Source organism: Gigantopelta aegis, chromosome 10 (assembly GCF_016097555.1).
Source record: "Gigantopelta aegis isolate Gae_Host chromosome 10, Gae_host_genome, whole genome shotgun sequence".
Lineage (NCBI taxonomy): Eukaryota > Metazoa > Mollusca > Gastropoda > Neomphalida > Peltospiridae > Gigantopelta > Gigantopelta aegis.
Window position 1 is genome coordinate 17469305 of NC_054708.1, and position 23457 is coordinate 17492761.

The following is a 23457-nucleotide window of genomic DNA, read 5'->3' on the forward strand; positions in this document are numbered from 1 at the left end:
TTTTGACAAAATTAATGACTATCATTACTGTATGATTTTCTTAACCCTAATCCTAAACATAACCCATTTTCTTTCTGGGGGAGACCCTCCATACCCCCTGTTGACTGGTTGCATTCAATTTATAGCACCATACCTAAAAATGTCTTTCTGGCAGAAACAATGGTTATTACCCCCAACATATTTGTGAAATTTAGAAACTCATAAGAAATAATCAGGATTTTATCGGGGGTGGGGTGGGGGGAGAGAAACAATTTGAAAATTAAGACCGCCTTCCCCATCCGCTAGCTTCACGGCCTTGTTTCATGCTGGATCCGCCACTGGACCCATGCATGTGTGTGTGTGTGTGTGTGTGTGTGTGTGCATATTTATTTGATTTGATTATGTAGCCTAACTACAATGTTACCAACATTTTTTCCAGTATTTTAACTAATAAACAAAACTGTGGACTTGATAATACATAAATATTTATTTCTTAATCCAATGACCTGGCATTGGTCAACACCCAAGTTAGTGTACACAAAAACATCATATCAAAAGTAACTTTAACATTCATAATACTAATACTAGATGCAACTAAAGTATTATGGACTAAGTGATTCAATAAAATAATTTAACATTTTAAAGATATTGATAAACAAAAATGCTTGAAGTCTCACAAATTTGAAAATACAATCAATGTATATATAAAACATAGATTCTGATCAAGGTGTACAAAAAATGAACCTGCCAAATATCATTTTACAATATTAACACCAGACACAACCAACAATGGACCATGGACAAATTTCAATACAATTAATAATTCGGTAAATGCATATTTCACAAATAATTAGGTGTATCAATTCATTTATAAATACAAAACATGAACTTGTTTTAAAGTGAGTTTTTTTCTGCACGTGGGACAACAACGTTGTGTGTTAATAGCTTGAGTAATACACTGATTGCAGTAAATGTGTCCACAAACTGTAGAAAATATCTGTCTTCCACTTCTCCGAATCTGAGGGGAAAAAAGCAGAGACATCCAGTAAGAAATTACATGTAGGAATGAATGAATGAATGTTTAATGATACCCCAGCAAGAAACAATACATCGGCTATTGGGTGTCAGACAATGGTAAATGTAAACATAATGTGATGATCAACATCAATATGAAAATTCAAGAGTTAAATAAAAACAGTGTAAAGAACTGTGTAAAAATACAAATATCACAGGTAGGTCAAATTAAAATTTAGAATAAAAGTCAGTATCACGTAGAAATTGTAATAAAAGTTCAGGATGGAATCTAAATTTAGAATAAAAGTCAGCATCACATAGAACTTGTACTATAATAAAAGTTCAGGATGGAATCAAAAGGATTCCATCACATTTCTTTGACCAAATTGATCTTTTCCAGTTTCTTTGAGATAATTGCACTCCACCAAAATGTGGTGTACCATATGTAGGAATCAGTGAAGTGGATTGATCCTACGGCCTATTGGACTACGGGTAAAATTCCCATCAACGAGTTCTAGATATTCATTCATTCATCTCTAGATATTTCTGTGTTTATATCCAATTAAGGTTTAAGCACGCTGTTCTCAGCACACACCTCAGTTATCTGGACTATCTGTTCAGGACAATGTGTTAGTGATCAGTTGTTAGTGACAAAGAAGTCGGTGTGGTGGCTTTACACCTTACCCAGTGAGTTGTTAAACTCGCTCTAGATGGGAGTCGGTACCGGGAGATGAACCCAGTACTTACTGTACCACTTTATGCCCGATGGCTGAAGCACTATACCACCGTAGCCGATTGGTGCTAGACAACACTCGCTATGCCTCTGAATTGTACAAACCTGCTTGGCATCATCTAGACAAATTGGACAGTTGATCTTGTCTGCAGCTGGTGATACTGCTGTAGACGCATTTGAATCTAGTCTTTCAGGGCTAAAAACATCAAGAGTCAATCTTACTTACACACTGTTGAATTATTTAATTTTATCTAAAGTCTAAACCAAATTGTTAATAACTAAGATAAATTACTCTCCTGCCTTTAATTACTGGTAGATTTTTTCCACTTTTTGTACAAACATAAATCATAAAAAAAACTATTACACTGACATGGATTCCACATATTAGACTGAAACCATATCACCTATATCGACTCCTAGGACAAAACACATGCAATTTTTCTCCGTCTACCATTTCGCTTTTTTGTGGAATACTCTTCAAGAGGAGAGGAAGCCTCCTAAATATGTGATGTAATTAATCTGACGCCATGATGAGTGTGTTATACCTTAGCACATGTCATGATGGAATCTGACTCCATATATTAGACTAACGATGTCACCAATATCGACTTCGCTGAGATTGCATAGGGCAAAATACATGCAGTTTCTGCCGTCTGCCATTTTGTTTGTTTATGGAATACTCTTCAAGAGGGGTGGATCAATATGTCGTAATCTAACACCATCATGACATGTGCTAAGATATAATGTATTCATCATCACTGTAATGATTTTTTCACAATTTGTGTCTGGACAAAATTTTGGGGGAAATCTAACAGTAATTAAAGGTAGGAGAGTCATTTATCGTAGTTGTTAACAATTTGGTTCGGACTCTAAGATAAGATAACAGTTAAAAGGAACTCCTTTGTTTGCTGTCATTGTAGCATGTTTACAACCAACAGATCCTTTTTGATGACTAAAATGACATATAGATATACATGTACTTTCCTATTTAGAATATCAGTATCTGTACATCTAAGAAGGTGTTTTTGTTGTCCTAATATCTTACAATGGTTACAAACTCCGGGTAGTCAGAGGCAGATCTAGTGGGGGCATCAGGGGCCGAGGGCCCCTAAATTTTATGACAGTTATAATTTTATTATTATATTATTTTTTTTTTTTTTTACGATCCCCCTCCAAACCTCTCCCAAAACTCCCTAGAAATTCTGCCTCTTGTCATTGGGGCCACCCCTAAATGGATTTTCTGGATCCGTCACTGGTAGTCCCCTTAAAATAAGAAGTACATGTACATTAAGTCTTAAAAACTTTTAGAGTCCAGACTCAATCTCTAATGACATCACACTTGTATAATTTGTATGGCGTTGTCATGACATTAGTGTATCAGACTCTATTAGAGTCTCGAGTCTAGACTCTAAAAGTTTTATAAGCACTAGGCCAGGTCTAGTGGTTGACCAGTTAAAAATCAATGGAGCTGATTTCAGTCACACTGACAGAACAATCTATATATATATCAAGTGATGTCTGTCCTATAACCAACTACATTTTCCTCCAGTCTTTCTTTTGAAACATGACTACAAAGAATTATTGGTATACAATGTTTGAAAGATATTACAACTGATAATCACACATTTAATCTGTTGGTCATAATCTATAATTTTATTAAAATTTAAACATGGGCATAGGAAGGTGCCAAAGTGTGACGGGGGGCACATATATATATATATATAAATACATCTAAAAATATATAAAAAACCATCGCTGCTGCTACAAAGTTAAGGAGCATATGTCCCCCACCCCCACCCTTCCTACACCAGTATTAAATAATGGTCTTTGTTGTCATACTAATGTTTATAGTAGCCCAAACCAGATGTTTACCTTCCAATAATCTGGTACATGTATGTATGATAACAAAACTTTAAAGTAAAATGAAAAGTAACTGAGCACTACAGACATCAGCACACAACTGGCAAACACATTGGATATACAGACACTGGTATTCCAAACAAGAAAATGTATTGAATATGTCATTTCAGTCGCCTAAAACGCTCTGTTAGTTAGAAACATCTTACAATGGCTGCAATCTCTGGACAATTGCCTCCCCTACCCCCACCCTGGAGACCTTCAGGCAAAATGAGCTGTCCGGAAAACTTTTAATAATGTGCATGTATTTCCATCATTCTACTCACAATATTAGTTATGATAAACTATAAACATAATAAGCTTTAAAAAGAGCTATAATATACATTTGTAGCCATATGATTTTTTGGGTCATTAAATTGGGAAAATGTGGCCATCACCATTCTACTTCTTGTTGCTGGCAACGTTTGATATATATATGTATGTTTAATTCAGAGAAAAATGCCATGTGGAATACAACAATTTTAACGCTTGAATATAACTGTATTATTAACCTGAACGGTGTTCCGGTAACATCAAATGGAGGAAGTGACTCTTCACTGTCCACGTCTATCATCCTCTGCATTCTCGTGCGACTACTCGTCACTTCAACATCAGCACTGTAGTTTGTGGTGAAGTGATATGAACGTAGTCTATGTCTGCGGTTTCGTGGACGATCCTCTACAATTAATATACAAGTTGTAAGGATCAAACTGATCCCAGTTTAACAGACCTTACTGGACGATCATCTACAATTAACATACAGGTTGTAAAGATCAAACTGATCCCAGTTTAACAGACCTAACTGGATAATCCTCTACAATTAACATACAAGCTGTAAGGATCAAACTGATCCCAGTTTAACAGACCATACCATGAAGACAACTGGGGAACTTATTTGCTGCCCTAACTTAGATTATGGGGAAGCCATTTAAAATATTACCATATTGATACCATATAAATTTACATGCTAAGGGAAGCCAAAAATTATTCTCCTTGAACTAGCCTCAGGAGAGTGATGGGGAGCAAAAGTGATAGCTCCACTTAAATGGCGCGGTCTGATACAAGTCATAATGATCTTGAAAACTGATCCCAATATAAGCAGGTAACTGTATGTGCTACCACTAGAGTCAACCACCCTGCAAGGGCTTTAGATTGCACCAAAGTCTAGGTGATAAAAGTTGTGCCAAAAATACATACATGTGCCCAAAATAATTATGCCCAAATTAAGTACAAAACATTCTGACCTCAAAAGATTTCACCTCAAAACTACTGAAATATTACGCTTTAGGTAGATTAAAATAACATGAAATGCATTTCACAATGCTTCAGCAGCTGTTAATAACATTACTGCACTAACTGTAGAAAACTTTAGAGGTGTTTTCTCTTTTATGAATACTTCACCTGTCCTCAAACCAAATGCATATTCTCCTAAGTAAAGTAGTCTGGTTCGAACATCCCAACAGTCAATGGGATGGCCTAAAAAAAATTCTACTGCATACTTCTTTCTTTCCCGACACATGACTACTATCCTTAGGTCTCACTACACAGATCACTTCCGAGTGAGAGTTCATTCATCACGGTCCACTATAGTTCCTAATTGTGGCACATGTTATGGTTCACATATTCACTTCTAGGAAATGGTGAAGAATTAAAACAATATGTATGTTTAATGGTAAGCCTTCTGGCTGTATTTTGCCCATGTTATTTTGTAATATTGTGCATCGACCTTTTGGGACATGGGTATATAGCACAAGTAACAGCCGGAGTGAATCGGTTAATGAACCACCTGTTCAGACTGGTACTACAGCCAGATGCGGTCATATAGCAAAAAACTGAGACGGAAATGTTCACAATAATTTTGGAGTGAATATAAATGCTTATATAATGTATGTTCGCAATGGTGTATGTTGTTAGTGTCAACGAGAACCCGTTCTATGGGCAATCTTCGCTTGAAGTTGGGCAGTTTAACATGGGTTTCAATGGCAGATGACATCTGTGTAGTGAGACCTTAGGGGAATATACATTTGTTTTGAGGACAGGTGAAGTTGAAAAGAAAAATACCTCTCTGTAATCAGAAAAGACAAAAAACCTGTTGTGCTACACATTAGTAAGCTCTAAAGTCCTGCCTGTATTCAAGTGATGGGATGGTATATAGGAAATAACTGGTTATTGTCTTAAGATATCGGCTTTATCCTGCGAAGGTTAGAATGGCTAATGCACGGAGGCTCTGCCGACATGAATTCGCCATTCAACCTGAGCAGGATAAAGGCGGTATCTTAAGACAGTAACAGTTATTTTTTTCATCCTGCAATCCTACGGGAATAGTTGGAAAATCATTATTTATTTTATTTTTGTGTACACAAATTGAGTATTGTCAACCAAGGCTTTTGCCGTATGACGTCATACAAGATACATAACGTCATTTTTTGTAAGATGCTAGCTACATTATGTCACATTCAAAAAGCACTTTTAAACTCTAATTCATAAAAAAATATACAAGTTTTGTATTGTTATTGCAAAACAAAAAATTATTTGTATTTACTGTACTTAAAAAAATTATTTAAAGAGTACATTTATTGAAAATCTAGTCTGAACTACTCGAGTCGAGTTGGGCTTATGTCACATGACCTATATTTGTGGTTAATGACCAAAAATAGATATTTATCTAGTCATCATATCTTGTCAATGTATACAGTGATTGCGGGATACAAATGTTTTGAAGTACAAGAGCTCTGGAGTTGGATACATTTTAGAACAAAAATAGTAATTCTTCATATATAAAGTTTATTGGTTCAATTTTAAAGTATCACAAAACACATTTCTAGCCATGGTCATTTGAACAATATCAAAGAATATACTTACCATCAACGGGTGAAAGAAGCTGAAACATAGAAAAGAGAAAAAGTAATACCGAATGATAAAAAGTAAACAATCCTGTCTGCTTGAAATTAAATTATTATCAGTGACAACTGCTTTATTATGAATATGAAAAAACACCACCACCAAAAATAATGATTCAATAGCCAAACTGACAATTAATAAATAAGATTATTAAAAAAATCACACTTAATAATTTTGACTATTTACTTCATATGTCATAAACATTGAATATAACAGTTGAAAGTGTGACAAGTTACTAACACGACATGCATTTGATTCAAGTGTTTTTATCACAGAACACTTCATTTCTAGAACAGTCTTGGTTTGATGATGTTAAAACCTTTTCATAACACATTCACTTATCCTTTGTAAAACATAGGGCATTCCTGTTAATAAATTCTTTTTGGAGAATTTCAATTATCATTTTAAATTTTAATTAATTAATTTATTTATTTATTAATTTACCATTGTTTGACACCCAACACCTGAAGTATTTTTCATGCTACGGTGTAATGAAAAATACATTCATTCATTCATTCATTCATTGGAGAATTTCATATTAATTAGAAGATTATTGCATGACACTAATCGAAAATGGAATTTATAAAAAATTGATACAGAATTTGCTAAAGCTGAAAGAGAAAATAAGCCACTCTTAAAAAAAAAGATAATGAAATGCATACTGGGTTTCATTTTACTGGTAAATATTTCAGTTTGCCATCAAGTGAGTGTGTGTTTATTACGAGATTTGATAGAAAGACTTGCAGCATACCACAACAGGGGAATCATTGACACTCGTCAAATCTATCACATTGCCTCCAGTGAATGAGTCATCACTTGTTAGGTCAATACAGCCTGAAAATAAACAAACACTCACTATTCCATACCTGATACTTTTCATATTTCGAAAAGCAAAGAGTTTTAATCATGCAAATAATCAAATATATAACCATAACACTTACACTGGCTCTAAGCAGGACAAAAAGAACTGTTAGCAATTTGGTAAATGTTGTGTAATGCCTAAAAAATGTACACCTACATCGGAAAATTTAAGTACATCTTGCTTTTTTACCTCATAAAGACGACACTAATCATGCGAACTGACTTCCAGTTACTTAATATTTTGAAATGTTGTCTCCTGCCAAATGAACTAGTTGGATTTCACTGTATGTATCTCATACATCCTGCATAATATATAATAAATTTGTTCACTACCATAACCAAGTGGTAAAGCGTTTGCTTGATGCACGGTCGGTCTAGGATCGATCCCTGTCGGTGGACCCATTGGGCTATTTCTCATTCCAGCCAGTGCTCCATAACTGGTGTAACAAAGGCCGTGGTATGTACTATCCTGTCTGTGGGATGGTGCATATAAAAGACCCCTTGCTGCTAATCAAAAAGAGTATCCCGTGAAGTGGCGACAGTGGGTTTCCTCTCTCAGTATCTGTGTGGTCCTTAACCATATGTCTGACACCATATAACCGCAATTAAAATGTGTTGATTTCGTCGTTAAATAAAGCATTTCCTTCCGTTTTTCCTATAACCAAGAATAACCTTTTTGGTGGCAGCAGGAAGCACTTTCAATAAAAATGGTTGGATTACTTTATAAATGGTTATGTCAGTTTGTATTATGCTACCAGGATCAGTGGTACAGTGGGTTAAGGTGTTTGGACTTCATGGGTGGCTGGTAATGGGTTCTCATCTCGGTACCGACTCCCACCAAGAACAAGTTATAATGGCCCAGTGTGGAGGTGTAAGGCCACTATTCTAACTTTTCTCTCACACACAACTAACTATTAACCTATTGACAAGTCAGCCCAGAAACCTAAAGTGTTTAGCCAATGTGGCATGCTTGAACTTTATCAGGACATACCACGAAAATCAATCGAACATGAATGTGTTGTGCTACACGAATACACACTGCAGCCTTATACAAACCCGAGTTTCCTGGTTCCAGTGAATCGTCTAACACAACAGTCGGCTGAACAGTGACACCGCGAGTGGAATGACGCCGCCGCGGTCTCTCCTGACTAACAATACGGCGCCGTCGGTGAATTCGCTGCGGAGACTGAAGAAAATGCAAATAAATAAACAATTACAAACACACATTTATATAAATGTCTAACCCCTGCATTTGCCACAGCAATTGGCAATGCCATGGGCATGGTGATTTTAATTCTCTACGGCACATTTCTTTGCAGTAGACTATCAGGGTTTCTGCCAAAAAGAAACTTTTGGGTATGGTACTATGGAATTGAATATTTACAATATGTGTACTGAATACAACCGCAGTTGACAGGGGGTATGGGGGACCTCCTCAAGAAAGAAAATGGGTTAGGTTTAGGGTTAGAGTTAAAACAATCATAATTGTTTACGGTTTACTTAAACAAATAAAATCTGCAAAAAAGTTAGGTATGGCTCCATATCTGTTTTACTGTCTAACAGAAACCCTGACTACATGTATATATATATATATATATATATATATATATATATATATATATATATATATACTCTTCAAAAAAAGTAGGGGAACCTGAAATATTAATGTTAATATCAACTCTTAGACCGAACATACGTTTTGACCACAGACATCCTAATAAAGAACGTTCAGTTCTGTTTACACATTCCATAGTTTGCAGTGCATCACGCAGTTGCTCTGTATACGTGCGTGGGGTGTCATTCTCAATTTTGACAATTTCTAGGAAGGCCGATTAATCACTGTTGAACATTATTTCTGTCAATCTTTTTCATTCTGTTGATCATACAGTTGTTATTGTTTTGTTTTTAGTCATTTTTATTGTTTGAATTTGCGATTTACTAATAAAAATTTCATTTCTGACCCCAATCGTCCTTCAAGATGTTTGGTGGTCATAAAACCAGGGTTTTTTTCCATGCACGTTTTTTTACCATAGACATTTTTTCTTAATAATAAATTGTAGCGTTGATTTTCTGAATCACAAGTTTTGGTACATGTATTACACTTGTATTTCATACTCAAAACCTGCTGATAATTTTAAACACTGAAACACAGGCTGCTCATTATCTTTGAAAGCAGGATGGTGTCCAAGAAAGGTATGCAGCCTTTATCTACATATACTCAACTCAGTGATGTAATTTGTAAGCAAAGAATTTTGTAGGTGGTCATGGCATTGTTGGCAGCTGCTGTAGCCACATGAAATGATTGCCTGCTGCCTGAGTACATGAACTAATGAACATTCTATTAACGTACACATGAATGTAGTTTTTAACTTGGAATTGGAAACTGCAAAATTGTTTAATCAAATTAATGTGTGCTTTTAGCGGTTAATGAATGACACACTGATTGTCATGCAGGTGCTTGTGTATGAATTTTAGCAAGGGTTTGGGTCTAGACTGTTGCAACCAAAATTTATGGGATGGGGGTTGAGTCATGCTCGTGCTTCACTGGAAAATATATTGAAAAATAAAATGTGTTTAAGCACTGGTGGGGGAGTTGACCCTCAAAACCCTGCCCCTGCATGAAAACCAATGGTACCTAAGCGATAAACTGCGCTCAAAATTACATACATGTAGGAAAGCAAGTGTTCTTAGTGTCCAATTCACAGTAATGTTTTTAGTAAAATAAATCAGCAATATTAGCATGTGATGAAGTGAGCAGTTTTTCACCCATGTGATAACATTTCCTTGCTTTGACTATATCCACCAGTAACCCAACTTAATGTTGACCACCTGGCCAAAATGACAGTTGATGGATTCACAAATTATCCACCAATGGCTCACCAGGTGAATGATATCTGGAATGTAAGTTACTGACAGATCCACAAAGAAAATGATCATTTGTGTCACACAAAACACAATTTTCTTTTAATGATGGCCTAAAAGACTATCGGGTTTAGCACTACAGACTTTGCCATTTCAGGGGTTTCTCCAGAGGCATATGGCGTAGGGGGCCACTATGTCTTAGGTGTGTAAGTAAGCACTTCGGCTTCATGTATGGGCTTAAATTAAATTAATTGCCTCTACGTTTTATTTGTCTATATGTGACAATCAACTGTTTTAACAACTTTTAAAACTTTACAGTACACAGGTATTCACACTTCTAACAGGTGAACATGTCCTTCATACCTAATTAGGTGCAAGGCCCTCGATCAGCACCTTTTCATTTAACAACAGTCAATAACTACATGTAATTGTCACAGACAATAAAACTGGCACTTGCATTTGCATTAAACTGATAGTGAAAATGTAAGCACCTTAAAAATATCCTGGGGAAAGGTCTGTGTTTACGGGGAGCTATCACTCTCACTCCCAACTAGTTTTAAGGACAGTACTCCACTCTGCATGTGAATTTATATGATATCAATATAATAATACCTTAAAGTTAAATGGCTCCCTATAAATTATAATGTAAATTAGGGGACTAATTAATCACAGCCCTCGATTTGTCTCACACCGGGGTCTGGAACGAAGCCAAAAGACTTACCAGTCTAGGCAAACTCATTGTGGTAGGTGGCTCTTCAGTAATACTGGTATTGGGTTATCACTGCTTTGGCAGTCCTTACTACATCAAGAGTAACATCTGAAACAAAAAATTCACTGTTCAAAACTGTTCTGAATACGCACACTAAACAATTTCTGCTGATGTCAATATGACAGTCCAGACAGCTTATACCCTGTACAATAAAACATTTAAAGGGACATTCCTCAGTTTGCTCCATTGTAGGATGTTTCCGACTAATAAAATACTTCTACGATTAAACTTACATATTAAATATATTTTCTTGTTTAGAATATTAGTGTCTGTATATTCAATGTGTTTCTGATCGTTTTAATATTTGTAAGAAGCCCAAACTGGATTTTGTCTTCAAATAATTTTGTATGTATGAAAAAAAAATTTTGGGGAAATAAAATGAAATTTAACCTAGTACAAATATTAGAACAATCAGAAACACGTTTAATATACAGCCACTAATATTTTATACAGAAAAATATATTTGATATGTAATTACAATCGTTAAAAAGTCTTGGTTAGTCGATAACATCTTAAAAACTGCAGCAAACTCAGGAAAGTCCCTTTAAAAAGTTTTTTGGTCGATAAACCCAGTTTATGACATTCTTCACTATGGGCAGTATTGCTGTTCTGTTTATATGTTGACAAATATTTTTACAATTTGTACATGAAACCTTTTCTTTTTATGTCAAACAAAAACTGGAATTATTAACAAACAAAAAAACCACTTAAATATTTAACTTTTCTGGAGTATGAATACTGGTACTTTATTTTAATGTTGGTAATTTCGAATAGCAGAGTACATTGTAACCACTGATACACACACTACGTGAATAAACCCGACAGCACGCCCTTTCAATAATGTTCAGGTTAAATATGTAGGTGCTGATGGGTTTGTTCCTGTAGTGTGTGTATTAGTGGCAAATAAGCAAAATATTTGTTATCGGCGAACTCAAAAATGATCAATGTAAAGGTATTTAGCGTCAAACTTAGAATTTTTGTGTGGTAGTCGACCATTCCGTGTTTTCGCTATAGAGTAATCTCTGACTGAGAGCCATCATAACCGTTTTCTCGAACAACAGAGTAGGCTACTTGGGCTCAAATATAATGACTACAGGTTACATATTATCCAATTTATTTTAAAATACAACCATATCACCACCACAAGCGTATGAGAAAATCCTCAAATTCGGGCAAAAAAGATAGACAAATTCAGGCAAAATTAGCTGGCCTGAACACTTTTCACCATGTAAAAATGTGTGGCAATTCATTTGCAACCCGTTCTGTAATGCTAATATGAATAAATGTTGTACTCCAGATTCAGGCACTTTTGTTTAAAGTTACATTCTCTTGTTACCATATTATAACATCATGTACAAATATGAAATACAAGCTCAAATGCATTTTTAAAAAAGTTGTGTGTGTTCGCTATGAACGGAGATCGTCAAAAGTATACGCTCGATTCATCGCCTGTGCCGCCATAGCTCGGCAAAGCACAAACAACAGTTTGTTGTCAGTTTCAGTTAACATATTATAGTGTTAGTAGAACTTTCAAAGTTTAGTTTGTATACTAGTAACACATTAATCATGTATATATTTTTAAAATAAAATATACTAAAGTAGACAATGAACGTTTTCACTTCTTAATTTTATGTGTTAAAATCGACAAATTCAAATAAATATTCTTTCCTTTGGAAAGGGTAAAGTTAGTGAGGGGTTGTTTAACGACATCAAAGTTAGAGCATATTGATTTAATAATCATCCGACGTCATACAACTGTAAATAAAATGTGTTGAGTGTGTCGTTAAATAAAACATATCCTATCCTTCCTTCAAGTTCCATCTGATGTTGGATGTCTAACATTTGGTAATTTTGACATATAATCTTAAAGAGGAATCAAATGCATGTGCAGGGGGAGGTATTGGAGGTCGAAACACTTACTTGCCCAAGCTTAAAAAAAATTGAAATGTATTTTCTGGGGGAGCATGGCCCCATATAAACTTCGCTCAACACAGTCTATAACCCCAACCCCGGTGAATTTTTTTTTTTAGCAAGGGATCGTTTATATGTACCATCCCACAGACAGGATATCATATACCATGGTCTTTTATATACCCGCCAATGGGGATCGATCCTAGACTGACCGCATATTTCCAAAAAACACCTTTTTAGGTCTAAGAAATGAATAAAAATAACATATAGTCTTGAAAAATGTTGCGTAAATCAAACACAGTACTCTCTTCCTCTACCCCTAGAACGTTACGTAATTAGTAACACCCCCTTACCAGCGCCCTCAATAGTTTAAGAAGTAGCAGGCTGCAACAGTGATCATAGCAGGGGGCAAAGCGGGGGGTCTGGGGGCCCTCCCCGAGAAACATTTGAAAAATCGAACCTCTGAGATGCATTCTCATGGCCTCTGTTAGCGCAAATCAGTCACCATCCATTAAATGCAGCAACTGAACAATTTTACTTGTTGAAAGTTTTGTAGGAGACTTTATTAAAGAAGAGAAAGCACTTTTTTTTTACCATCAACGAAAAGTAGGTGGCAGCAAAAGCTGTTTCAGGCGGCGATTTGCCGCCGGAGACCGGGTACTTTTGAGGGCTCTGCCTTACATGTAACGCGTATGCCAATAGCTGGCCACTGTCAAAATTTCAAGGCAAATCCCCCACCCACCAACCCCTGAAAAGGCATTGTACCATATATATAAATATGTTTTGGATATATGACACGACCCCTCAATCAAGACAGTTAAATTTGTTCAAAAATTGCGAAATCTCACGTGATCTCTTGTTAAAGAATTCCACACTTGTGATAAGCCAATGAAAACCGAGATTCGTAGAAGCCCGTCAAAAGTGTCCCACTTCCGAAATACTGGCTTTGTTTTTGACCTGGATAAGTCAGCGTAGTGAAACCAATGCGGAGTGTGGGGTCATATATGCACCAAATGTAATTGGATTTTCTGTTCTATATGCTTAAATAATAAAAATATTCCGGATACTGCTGCTTTAATTCGGTCAAAAATCAGCCTGTCCCCCTAAAAAATGGGAGCCTGTATACCTATGACCACCACCACAACCATCCCACCCAAGTTGTTTGGGCAAATTGGGGTACATGTGCCTGTGATCTAAAACACCAAGGTAGTTCAAACTCATTATCACTTTACCCTAATTACACACTGAAAATCTTGGATTTATTTTATTATGGCCTTAAATTTTAAATTCAAAAAGACCAAGTTTCAAAGCTGAGCCTGAAGTTAATTTTGGTAGGCAACTTTAATTTATGATATAGCACCTTTAACATCATAACAGATATGATAATGTAGCGCTGATTTTGACATAATAGGTCTTCTGTTCAGACACGGTCAACATTTCCGTCACAACCTGGAAATGAGAAACTTTATAAAGGCTGGCACTGAAAATTTACTTCGAAGTTCAAATACTCGCGCTTCACGAAAATAGGTTAAATGATGGTATAATTCTGAACGACTATGGTTATTTTCAGGTTATGATAATATATAAAATTATGTTTTAGCGGTATATTTGGAAGCAATATAAAGTAAATAACAACAACAACCACTATACATCTAATCACCGTAAAAAACACACACACACCAGTAAATTAGACTAGTGTCGCTCTCACTTGTAGTTAAATTATCTTCCTTGTTAAGTCCCAAGATGTACATGGCTCTTATTTCCAAATGGTTTGTCCCAAATCCGAATAACTTTTAGGCTGTTAATTTGTAAAATGAAATAAATTGTAATGTAATATTTCGTTAAACTCGATGTTAGAGCCCAAAGTTAAAAATAACAGTTTGTTTTGTTCAATAACCCCATTTGATTTATTATTATTATTAACCGAATATAACTGGATGTTAAACATTTGGCAATTCTGACAAGTAGAGCTAGGTTTATAATATTAAATATAAAACGTTACACACACCTCCCATTTACAGCAAGGACAGCACATAACACGGTATTTGATATACCAGTAGTAATGGGGCACTGGTTGGGACGGGGGAGGGGAGGGGCTATCACAGAATCGGTACGTGGGATTCGATCCTTCGAGGGGTCGGGATTTATCTCAGTCGGTTGAGTGCTCGCCTGAGGTATTTGCATCGCAGGGTCGAACCACCTCGGTGGATATCCATTCAACTGACTGAAAGAAAGAAATGTTTTATTTAACGACACACTCAACACATTTTATTTACGGATATATGGCGTCAGACATGTGGTTAAGGACCACATAGATTTTGAGAGGAAACCCGCTGTCGCCACTACATGGGCTACTCTTTCCGATTAGCAGCAAGGGATCTTTTATTTGCGCTTCCCACAGGCAGGATAGCACAAACCATGGCCTTTGTTGAACCAGTTATGGATCACTGGTCGGTGCAAGTGGTTTACACCTACCCTTTGAGCCTTGCGGAGCACTCACTCAGGGTTTGGAGTCGGTATCTGGATTAAAAATCCCATGCCTCGACTGGGATCCGAACCCAGTACCTACCAGCCTGTAGACCGATGGCCTAACCACTACGCCACCGAGGCCGGTTTCAACTGATTGGTGTTTTTTCGCGTTTCAACCAGTGCACCACAACTATCTGTGGGAAAGTGCATATAAAAGATACCTTGCTTCTAATGAAAACATGTATGAAGTTTCCTTTCTAAGACTATATGTCTAAATTAACAAATGTTTGACATCCAATAGCCGATGATTAATTAATCAATTAATGTACTCAAGTGGTGTCGTTAAACAAAACAAACTACTTTTGTTTTCGATCCTTCGGAGGGGAGATTTAATTTATTTATTCTTATCTAACTGATATGCATATCTAGTTGTCAGAAGCGGGTGGAGGTTAGTGGATAGGTTTGGTTTATAATAAATGCTTACATAAATATCGTATTTTCTCCCACGCTATCTTTCTTATACACCCGTTGGTGAGAACACCCAGCATTATTTTTGATAACACGTGATTGTTTACACATGTACGTGTGTTAACAATTTCAAGACACGACTGGCTGCTCCTAAGTGATGACCAGATCACCGCTGCCATACATATAATGAAAAACTACACGATGGAAATCGATTACATTGTAACGTATATAGCTAACCTGACAACCATGGATCTGTGACGCGTAAGTTAGCTACAAGTGCAATGGCTGTAAGTAACATTTAGTCGAAAAAGATGTTAAAATTTGCTTAAAACTGTTTTTTGAGGATATGCAAGAAATAGAATAATTAACATTCGTGTCCGTTAGATATCATTTATCCAGGCCCGTACGCAGAAATTTATATGGGGGGGGGGGGGGGGTGCGTAATCGACGGCCGGAGTTGCTAGGGGGGTCTTGGGGCATGCTCCCCCGAAATGTTTTTAAATCTAAAATGCAAGATGCATTTTCCGGCATTCTGGGAAGTAAATTTGAAATGTTTCTTTGCCTCTGCCTCAGATTATTTTTTACACATCCACGGACTGACCTCCCCCCCCCCCCCCCCCCCCTGCGTACGGGCCTGTTTATCGTACAACTCGTTGTTTGAAAACGTAACGCTTTTGCTCGTTAGATACATTTTAAAACAACTCGTTGTGAAATAAATGGTATCTAACGACCACTCATGTATTATTCTCTATTTATGGCATGGGTCATAACAATTAGTGGTGTAACAATACATCGAACTATCTATCGATAACTATTGCAATTGTTTGCTCGATTATCGATAGTATGCACAATAAAATATTGTTTACGACCAACGCATGATTTCACAGTTTGAGTGGAGAGACTGTTTCGTGAATCTATTTTTATAATGTTTTGGCGACTGCAGCCTCTCTCACAGTCCACTGTAGACACTGGTACCACTGTCAGCCTCTGGGCAGCCCTACACATTCTAGGATATGTAGCCCTGTTCTTGACTGCCAACTGCAGTGTTTGCTGTACAGACTGAAACATAATTTTATTTTAATTTATTTGTATTTTAGCAAATGCAAAAAAACTGTATCTCACTCTTTGCCACACCTGTTGGCCCATCCCCGCATCTGTAATTTACAATACAAAACATATCAATATTGCAATACCATCACAATAGTATTTTAACTATCGTAATACTATTGCAATAGTAAAACTGACTGCAATAGTCACTCCTAATAACAATACCTTGAAACCTGTTATGGCACACTTGTGACGTCAGGAGTCGCTACAAAAGCTGCAAACTTGCGACAGACGCAGCTTGTGCATTAGACAATATTCAGTGTTATTATAATTGACATCGCTAAATGTTATTAATATCGATTGTGAAGCTAGTAAAATCATATTTTGTTTATAGCTTTAACATATACAGTTAGTTACAGATCAAGTTTGATTTTCATGGGGATTAGGGGACGGGACGTAACCCAGTGGTAAAGCGTTGTCTCAATGTGCGGTCGGTCTAGGATCGATCCCCGACGGTGGGCCCATTGGGCTATTTCTCGTTCCAGCCAGTGCACCACGATTGGTATATCAAAGGCCGTGGTATGTACTACCCTGCCTGTGGGATGGTGCATATAAATGATCCCTTGCTGCTAATCGAAAAGAGTAGCCTACGGTAGCTCATGAAGCGGCGACATCGGGTTTCCTCTTTCAATATCTATGCGGTCCTTAACCATATGCCTGACGCCATATAACCGTAAATAAAATGTGTTGGGTGCGTCGTTAAATAAAACATTTCCTTCTGGGGGTTTTCATGGCGATTATATCCATTTTTGACTTTATTTAAGGGCCATAACTCTGTCAAAATGGAATTTATCCGTGTTTCACAGAGTTGTTGCCCTTGACAGTCCTACATATATTACTTTTGTATTGAATAGTGACTAAACTTCGTATTAATTACTAGTCTGTTGTGGGGGTTGAGGTAGGTCACCCCCAGTTCTGTAGATATTAGTTTCAGAACTTTAATGGCCATTTACACCTCATTGCTGTTTTGATCGTGATATTTGGAGTTTAAATATTAGTTTCACGTTCAAATACTGGAAGACGATGCATAATAATTATATAAAACCATAAACATTTTCAAAACAATGTCGAGATCTCAGCATCCAAAGAGTACAAAGTTTCTCTTGTGACAATAGCACGACTACACTAATGAACTAACGAGTCCCTGTCATGTACTGTTTAAGGGATGGGACGTAGCCCAGTTATAAAGCGATCGCTTGATGCACGGTCGGTTTGGGATCGATCCCCGTCGAGGGGCCTAATGTTCGGCTATTTCTCGTTCCAGCCAGTGCACCCCAAGTGGTATATTAAAAGCCGTGACGTGGTATGTGTTATCATATCTGGGATGGTACATATAAAAGACACTTTGCTACAATGGAAAAATGTTGCGGGTTTCCTCTCTAAGACTATATGTAGAAATGTTTGACATCCAGCCGCCGATGATTAATAAATCAATGTGCTCTAGTGGTATCGTTAAACAAAACAAACTTTTAACTTTCTGTAATGTGTTTCGCCATAACTAGACATTAGAACTGCCACTTCCCACGGCGAAACACGTATACATATGCACTGATGAAAAACTGTCAGAACAGTGATGACACCAAGTGCTCGCGAAATATGGAGCACACCCCGCCCCGCATGTGGCACTCACCATGAGCACGGGCGGGATTTAGCTTAGTTGCAGGATCGAACCCCCTCGGCGGATCCATTGAATTGATTGAGTGTTTTTTTTCGTTCCAACCAGTGTACCACAACTGGTCAAAGGTTTTCCTGTTTGTGGGGAAAGTGCATATAAAAGATCCCTTGTTGCGTTAGTAAAAATGTAATGGGTTTTCTCTGATGACTACGTGTCAGAATTACCAAATATTTGCTATCCAATAGCTGACGATTAATAAATCAGTGTGCTCTAGTGGTGTCGTTAAACAAAACAAACGTCTTCACCGTCAGCACAGTCAGTAGTTGTAAAGTTCGTTGTTTCATAGTACAAAATGTCACCCATTTTTGAAAAAGCATGTACACGGTCAACATTCAATTGTTCAAGCCGAGTGATTTCCTTAGCAATTCAATTGTATGTGTTATTCGAAAATATTTTTTTAGAACATATCGTTATATGATGGTGCACGTTAACCCCAGTCATGGTTAGAAACATGTAACGTGGATTTTTTAAAAAATAAAATAATGTCATGAATAAATTCAGTAGAGAATTCTCAGATTTGTTCTACATTGCCTGAACCTAGTTTTAGACACAGATTATTGCGTTTTCCACTGACAGCTGGAACCCCATTGACTTTGTATACCATGTGTCCTATGTAGCTATTGTGGAATTTGGTTTAGAAGAGAATCGGCCTCGGTGGCGCAGTGTTTAAGCCATCGGACTACAGGCTGGTAGGTATAGGGTTCGCATCCCGGTACCAGCTCCAACCCAGAACGAGTTCTTGAGGGCTCATTGGCTACACCCTCTTCTCTCTCACTGATCACTAACCAACTAACAACTAACCCACTGTCCTGGACAAACAGCCCAGATAGTCGGTGTGTGCCCAGGACAGCGTGCTTGAACCTTAACTGGATATAAGCACGAAAATAAATTGAAATGAAAATAAAGAAGAGACAGAAAATTTAAGTCCACTTAATTCGTAATAGCAGCAGGAACAGCAGCAATCTTTTTAATTCATCTTTCTCACAAACCGGATAGAACATACTACAGCCTAACTTTACACGTGTCCCTTATTTACAAGTTACATTTGTCGTTACTATTAAGAAATATACTGACGGAAAGAAATAAAGGATCAAAGAAATATTTATATTACAGCAAATAGCGACTGCATCCAAAACCCCCAGTCGAGTCTCCGAACTTGATCCTATTACTGTCAGCTAATTCGACACTAATAACATTCAGTCCCACTTTACAATTTTGTATGACAATCAAACAATACTACGCTAGTAGTAAATGTACTGCCTGGACCTTGAAAGGACATAGGAACGTAAATACAGTTTAACTAGTAAATTAAATTTGATCAACAATTCCACTTGTTACCATATTTCTTTCCATCAGTATTTACCTGGCTGTGTTGTTTTGTTAAAACTACATTCCCTGGAACATTTTTATTATTTAAGCATATAGAACAGAAAATCCAATTACATTTGGTGCATATATGACCCCATACTCCGCATTGGTTTCACTACGCTGGCTTATCCAGGTCAAAAACAAAGCCATGATTTTGAAAGTGGAACACTTTTGACGGGCTCGTACCGGTCTCGGTTTTCATTGGCTTATCACAAGTATAAAATTCCTCAACAAGAGATCACGTGATATTTCGCAATTTTTGAACAAATTTAACTGTCTTGATTGAGGGGTCGTCTCATATCTCCAAAACATATTTATATCCATAGAGGTATGGTACAACGCCTTTCCAGGGGTCGGTGAGTGGGGGATTTGCCGTGAAATGTTGACAGTGGCCAGCTGTTGGCATACGCGTTACATGTAAGGGGGTGTTACTAATTACGTAACGCTCTATGGGTAGAGGAAGAGGATACTGTGTTCGATTTACGTAACATTTTTCAAGACTATATGTTATTTTTATTCATTACTTAGACCTAAAAAGGTGTTTTTTGGAAATACGCGGTCAGTCTAGGATCGATCCCCATCGGCGGGTATACAAAAAGACCATGGTATGTGATATCCTGTCTGTGGGATGGTACATATAAACAATCCCTTGCTAAAAAAAAAATGTAGCGGGTTTCCAAGGCGCGTGTGCAGGGATTTTAGCGGAATTGGGGTTATGGGGCCATGCTCCCCCAAAAAATACATTTCAATTTTTTTTAAGCTTGGGCAAGTAAGGGTTTCGACCTCCAATACCCTCCCTCTGCACATGCACCCGATTCCTCTCTAAGATTATATGTCAAAATTACCAAATATTAGACATCCAACAGCAAATGGAAGGTAGGATAGGATACATGATGTTATAATATGGTAACCAGAGAATGTAACTTTAAAAGAAATGTCTGAATCTGACACAATCATATCATGTTCCCACAACCTACGTACATGTATGTAGACTATAGCAAAATCTCACAGGACAAAATCCCACAGTACAAAATCTACCCGGATAGAATCCCACAGTACAAAATACCACAGAAAATAATCCCACAAAGTGAAAATAGGGACAAATTCCCACACTCAAAAATTAAATTACATAGTAGTTAGTTCTATATTTATTTTCGTGCTTACACCCAATTAAGGTTCAAGCATGCTGTCACGCTGCCAATTGCAATTTATATTTCAATGGGCTCCAATTACAAATATTTTTAACTGAGATTGCTTGAGATGAACATTCCCCTTTCTTAGGAAAACACATAGTTGTAATAATAGAGCAAGGCTATTGTCTGCTTAATTAGCATCTCGGAGAAACTGAAGGTACAGGGTATTATTGGCTTACTTAGCAGTTTAACGAATCTGAAGGTATTTACGTGCAGATAACTGTTAAAGCACGCTCCCATTGAAAGTGGTGCATGGTATTGTCTTCGTTCGCACCCAAATCAGAGCTTCTTCGTGGTGTTGGCTACAACATCCGATGGAAAGATACTCTGTAATTTTATTGTGTATATTAATAAATAAATAAAATAAAATGTTTAAATTTTATTGTGTGGGATTTTGTTCCTATTTTCACTTTGGGATTCTGTCCTGTGGTATTTTGTACTGTGGGATTCTGTCCGGGTAGATTTCGTACTGTGGGATTTTGTCCGGATACCGTGGAAATATGGAGTGGGAGCACGTTTCTATTCCTTATATACTAATAGTTATATATGATAGTTGAACTTCGAAAACCACACACACACGTACTCGCGCACACACACACAGACACACGTATATGATAGACAGGCAGACAAACAGACATGGATAGATAGATAGATAGATAGATAGATACATGTAGATAGATAGCAAATAGTATAGATAAATACAAACATATACATACTGGTACATACAATACATAATGATTCAAATTAAAACAAAAAATTAACCAACAAAACATCACTCAAAATGGTGTTTATTCCATTTCGTAAACATATCATGGAGCAAATTACATTGGTGCATAAATATAAATGGAATTGAAAAACATTTAATGTACGAATACCTTTTTCCACATGTAGAACCAAATGTACAAATAAATATTTACAAATGTACAAAATTTGTAGTTAATTACAACAAGCAATAATAATAATAACAATAATAATACATTTTGTAATAATAATAATAATAAAGCTAAGCAGAAGAGCACTGTATGCATATCATTGATCCAAAGTGCAATACCAGAAAGTTTAGTATTCTGTCCCGGGTCAGACAACTGGCTATCCAGAGACTGGACCTGGGATGGACATGCCTGAAACCATAGTGGTATAGGGGCATGTAAAAAAATACTCTCTCTCTCCCAGAAAGTTTAATCCGGTAATGAGGGTAATTAACAAATGGATGAAACAAATTGCACCACGATCATATGAAGAAAACAACCAGACATTCTAGCAGTCTATCAACACTGGGCGTCAAATCGTCCGCGTGGGCCGCCATTTGCATTGGCTTGAAGATGGAATCAGTATCAATATAGATAATAAATATATCATTTGTTTTCTGTTACACTGCTTACCTAGGTAACACTCTTGTGAACCAACTTATACTTGTGGTTATCTAAAATACTGAAACATAGTCCCCTGTAATTACAGTAGTAATATCATTGCCGGATTTATAAAGGGAAAAAGAGGCCAATTGCCCTGGGCCCCCCAGACTAAGGACTTCCTTTATTAAAAAAAAGCATTAATTATAAAATTACTTCATTTTTTTTATTTGTCATCTAATTTAATATTGTAGGGCCCCCGAACCTGAAGTGCCCCATGCCCCCAAGGTCTAAATCCGGCCACGAGTAGCATTACCTACTGATCTAGTAAGCATATTATGTTGAGCTTCTGTTAAATGCATTTCGACATAATTATAATATTATAAATAAACATATACTAGCAGCCAAGCCTGTATGTATTAGAATGTCAACAATAGTCTACTTGAGTATTATATGTTTGGCTGAATGTGTATTACATGTTAAATTGAATTTACATTCATATTAAATGTTAAATTGAATTTACATGCGTATTATATGTTTGATTGAATTTACATTCATATTACATGTTAGACTGAATTTACATTCATATTACATGTTAGATTGAATTTGTATTCATATTACATGTTTGATTGAATTTACATTCATATTACATGTTAAATTGAATTTACATTCATATTAAATGTTAAATTGAATTTACATTCATATTAAATGTTAGATTGAATATACATGCGTATTACATGTTTGATTGAATATACATGCGTATTACATGTTTGATTGAATATACATGCGTATTACATGTTTGATTGAATTTACATTCATATTAAATGTTAAATTGAATTTACATGCGTATTATATGTTAGATTGAATTTGTATTCATATTACATGTTTGATTGAATTTACAT

At 36.5% G+C, this 23457-nt stretch overlaps 1 protein-coding gene across 2 annotated transcripts; it reads right to left on the bottom strand.

The window, feature by feature from the left end:
• Positions 1 to 451: 451 nt before the first annotated feature.
• Positions 452 to 14679, bottom strand: LOC121384424 (E3 ubiquitin-protein ligase RNF4-like). Of its 2 annotated transcripts, none has more exons than XM_041514817.1 (8): positions 14607 to 14679; positions 10968 to 11063; positions 8441 to 8570; positions 7275 to 7357; positions 6485 to 6503; positions 4135 to 4300; positions 1832 to 1922; positions 452 to 997 (listed from the first exon to the last, which is right to left on the bottom strand). In XM_041514817.1, the coding sequence occupies exons 2-8, from the start codon at positions 10983 to 10985 to the stop codon at positions 848 to 850; spliced, it is 657 nt and encodes a 218-aa protein (XP_041370751.1). In that variant the 5' UTR covers positions 10986 to 11063; positions 14607 to 14679; the 3' UTR covers positions 452 to 847. The 2 variants fall into 2 exon arrangements, with proteins under 2 accessions (XP_041370751.1, XP_041370752.1); XM_041514818.1 differs by having other exon boundaries at positions 14635 to 14653.
• Positions 14680 to 23457: the final 8778 nt, after the last annotated feature.

Bases quoted from the DNA above. Each gene is read 5' to 3' on its own strand.
- LOC121384424 (XM_041514817.1), bottom strand. The intron at 7,358-8,440 runs GTTTGTATAAGG...GTTTATTTTCAG, and splicing joins ACTGGAACCAGGAAACTCGG to GCTGTATTGACCTAACAAGT. The intron at 998-1,831 runs GTTTGTACAATT...TTTTCCCCTCAG, and splicing joins GTCTAGATGATGCCAAGCAG to ATTCGGAGAAGTGGAAGACA.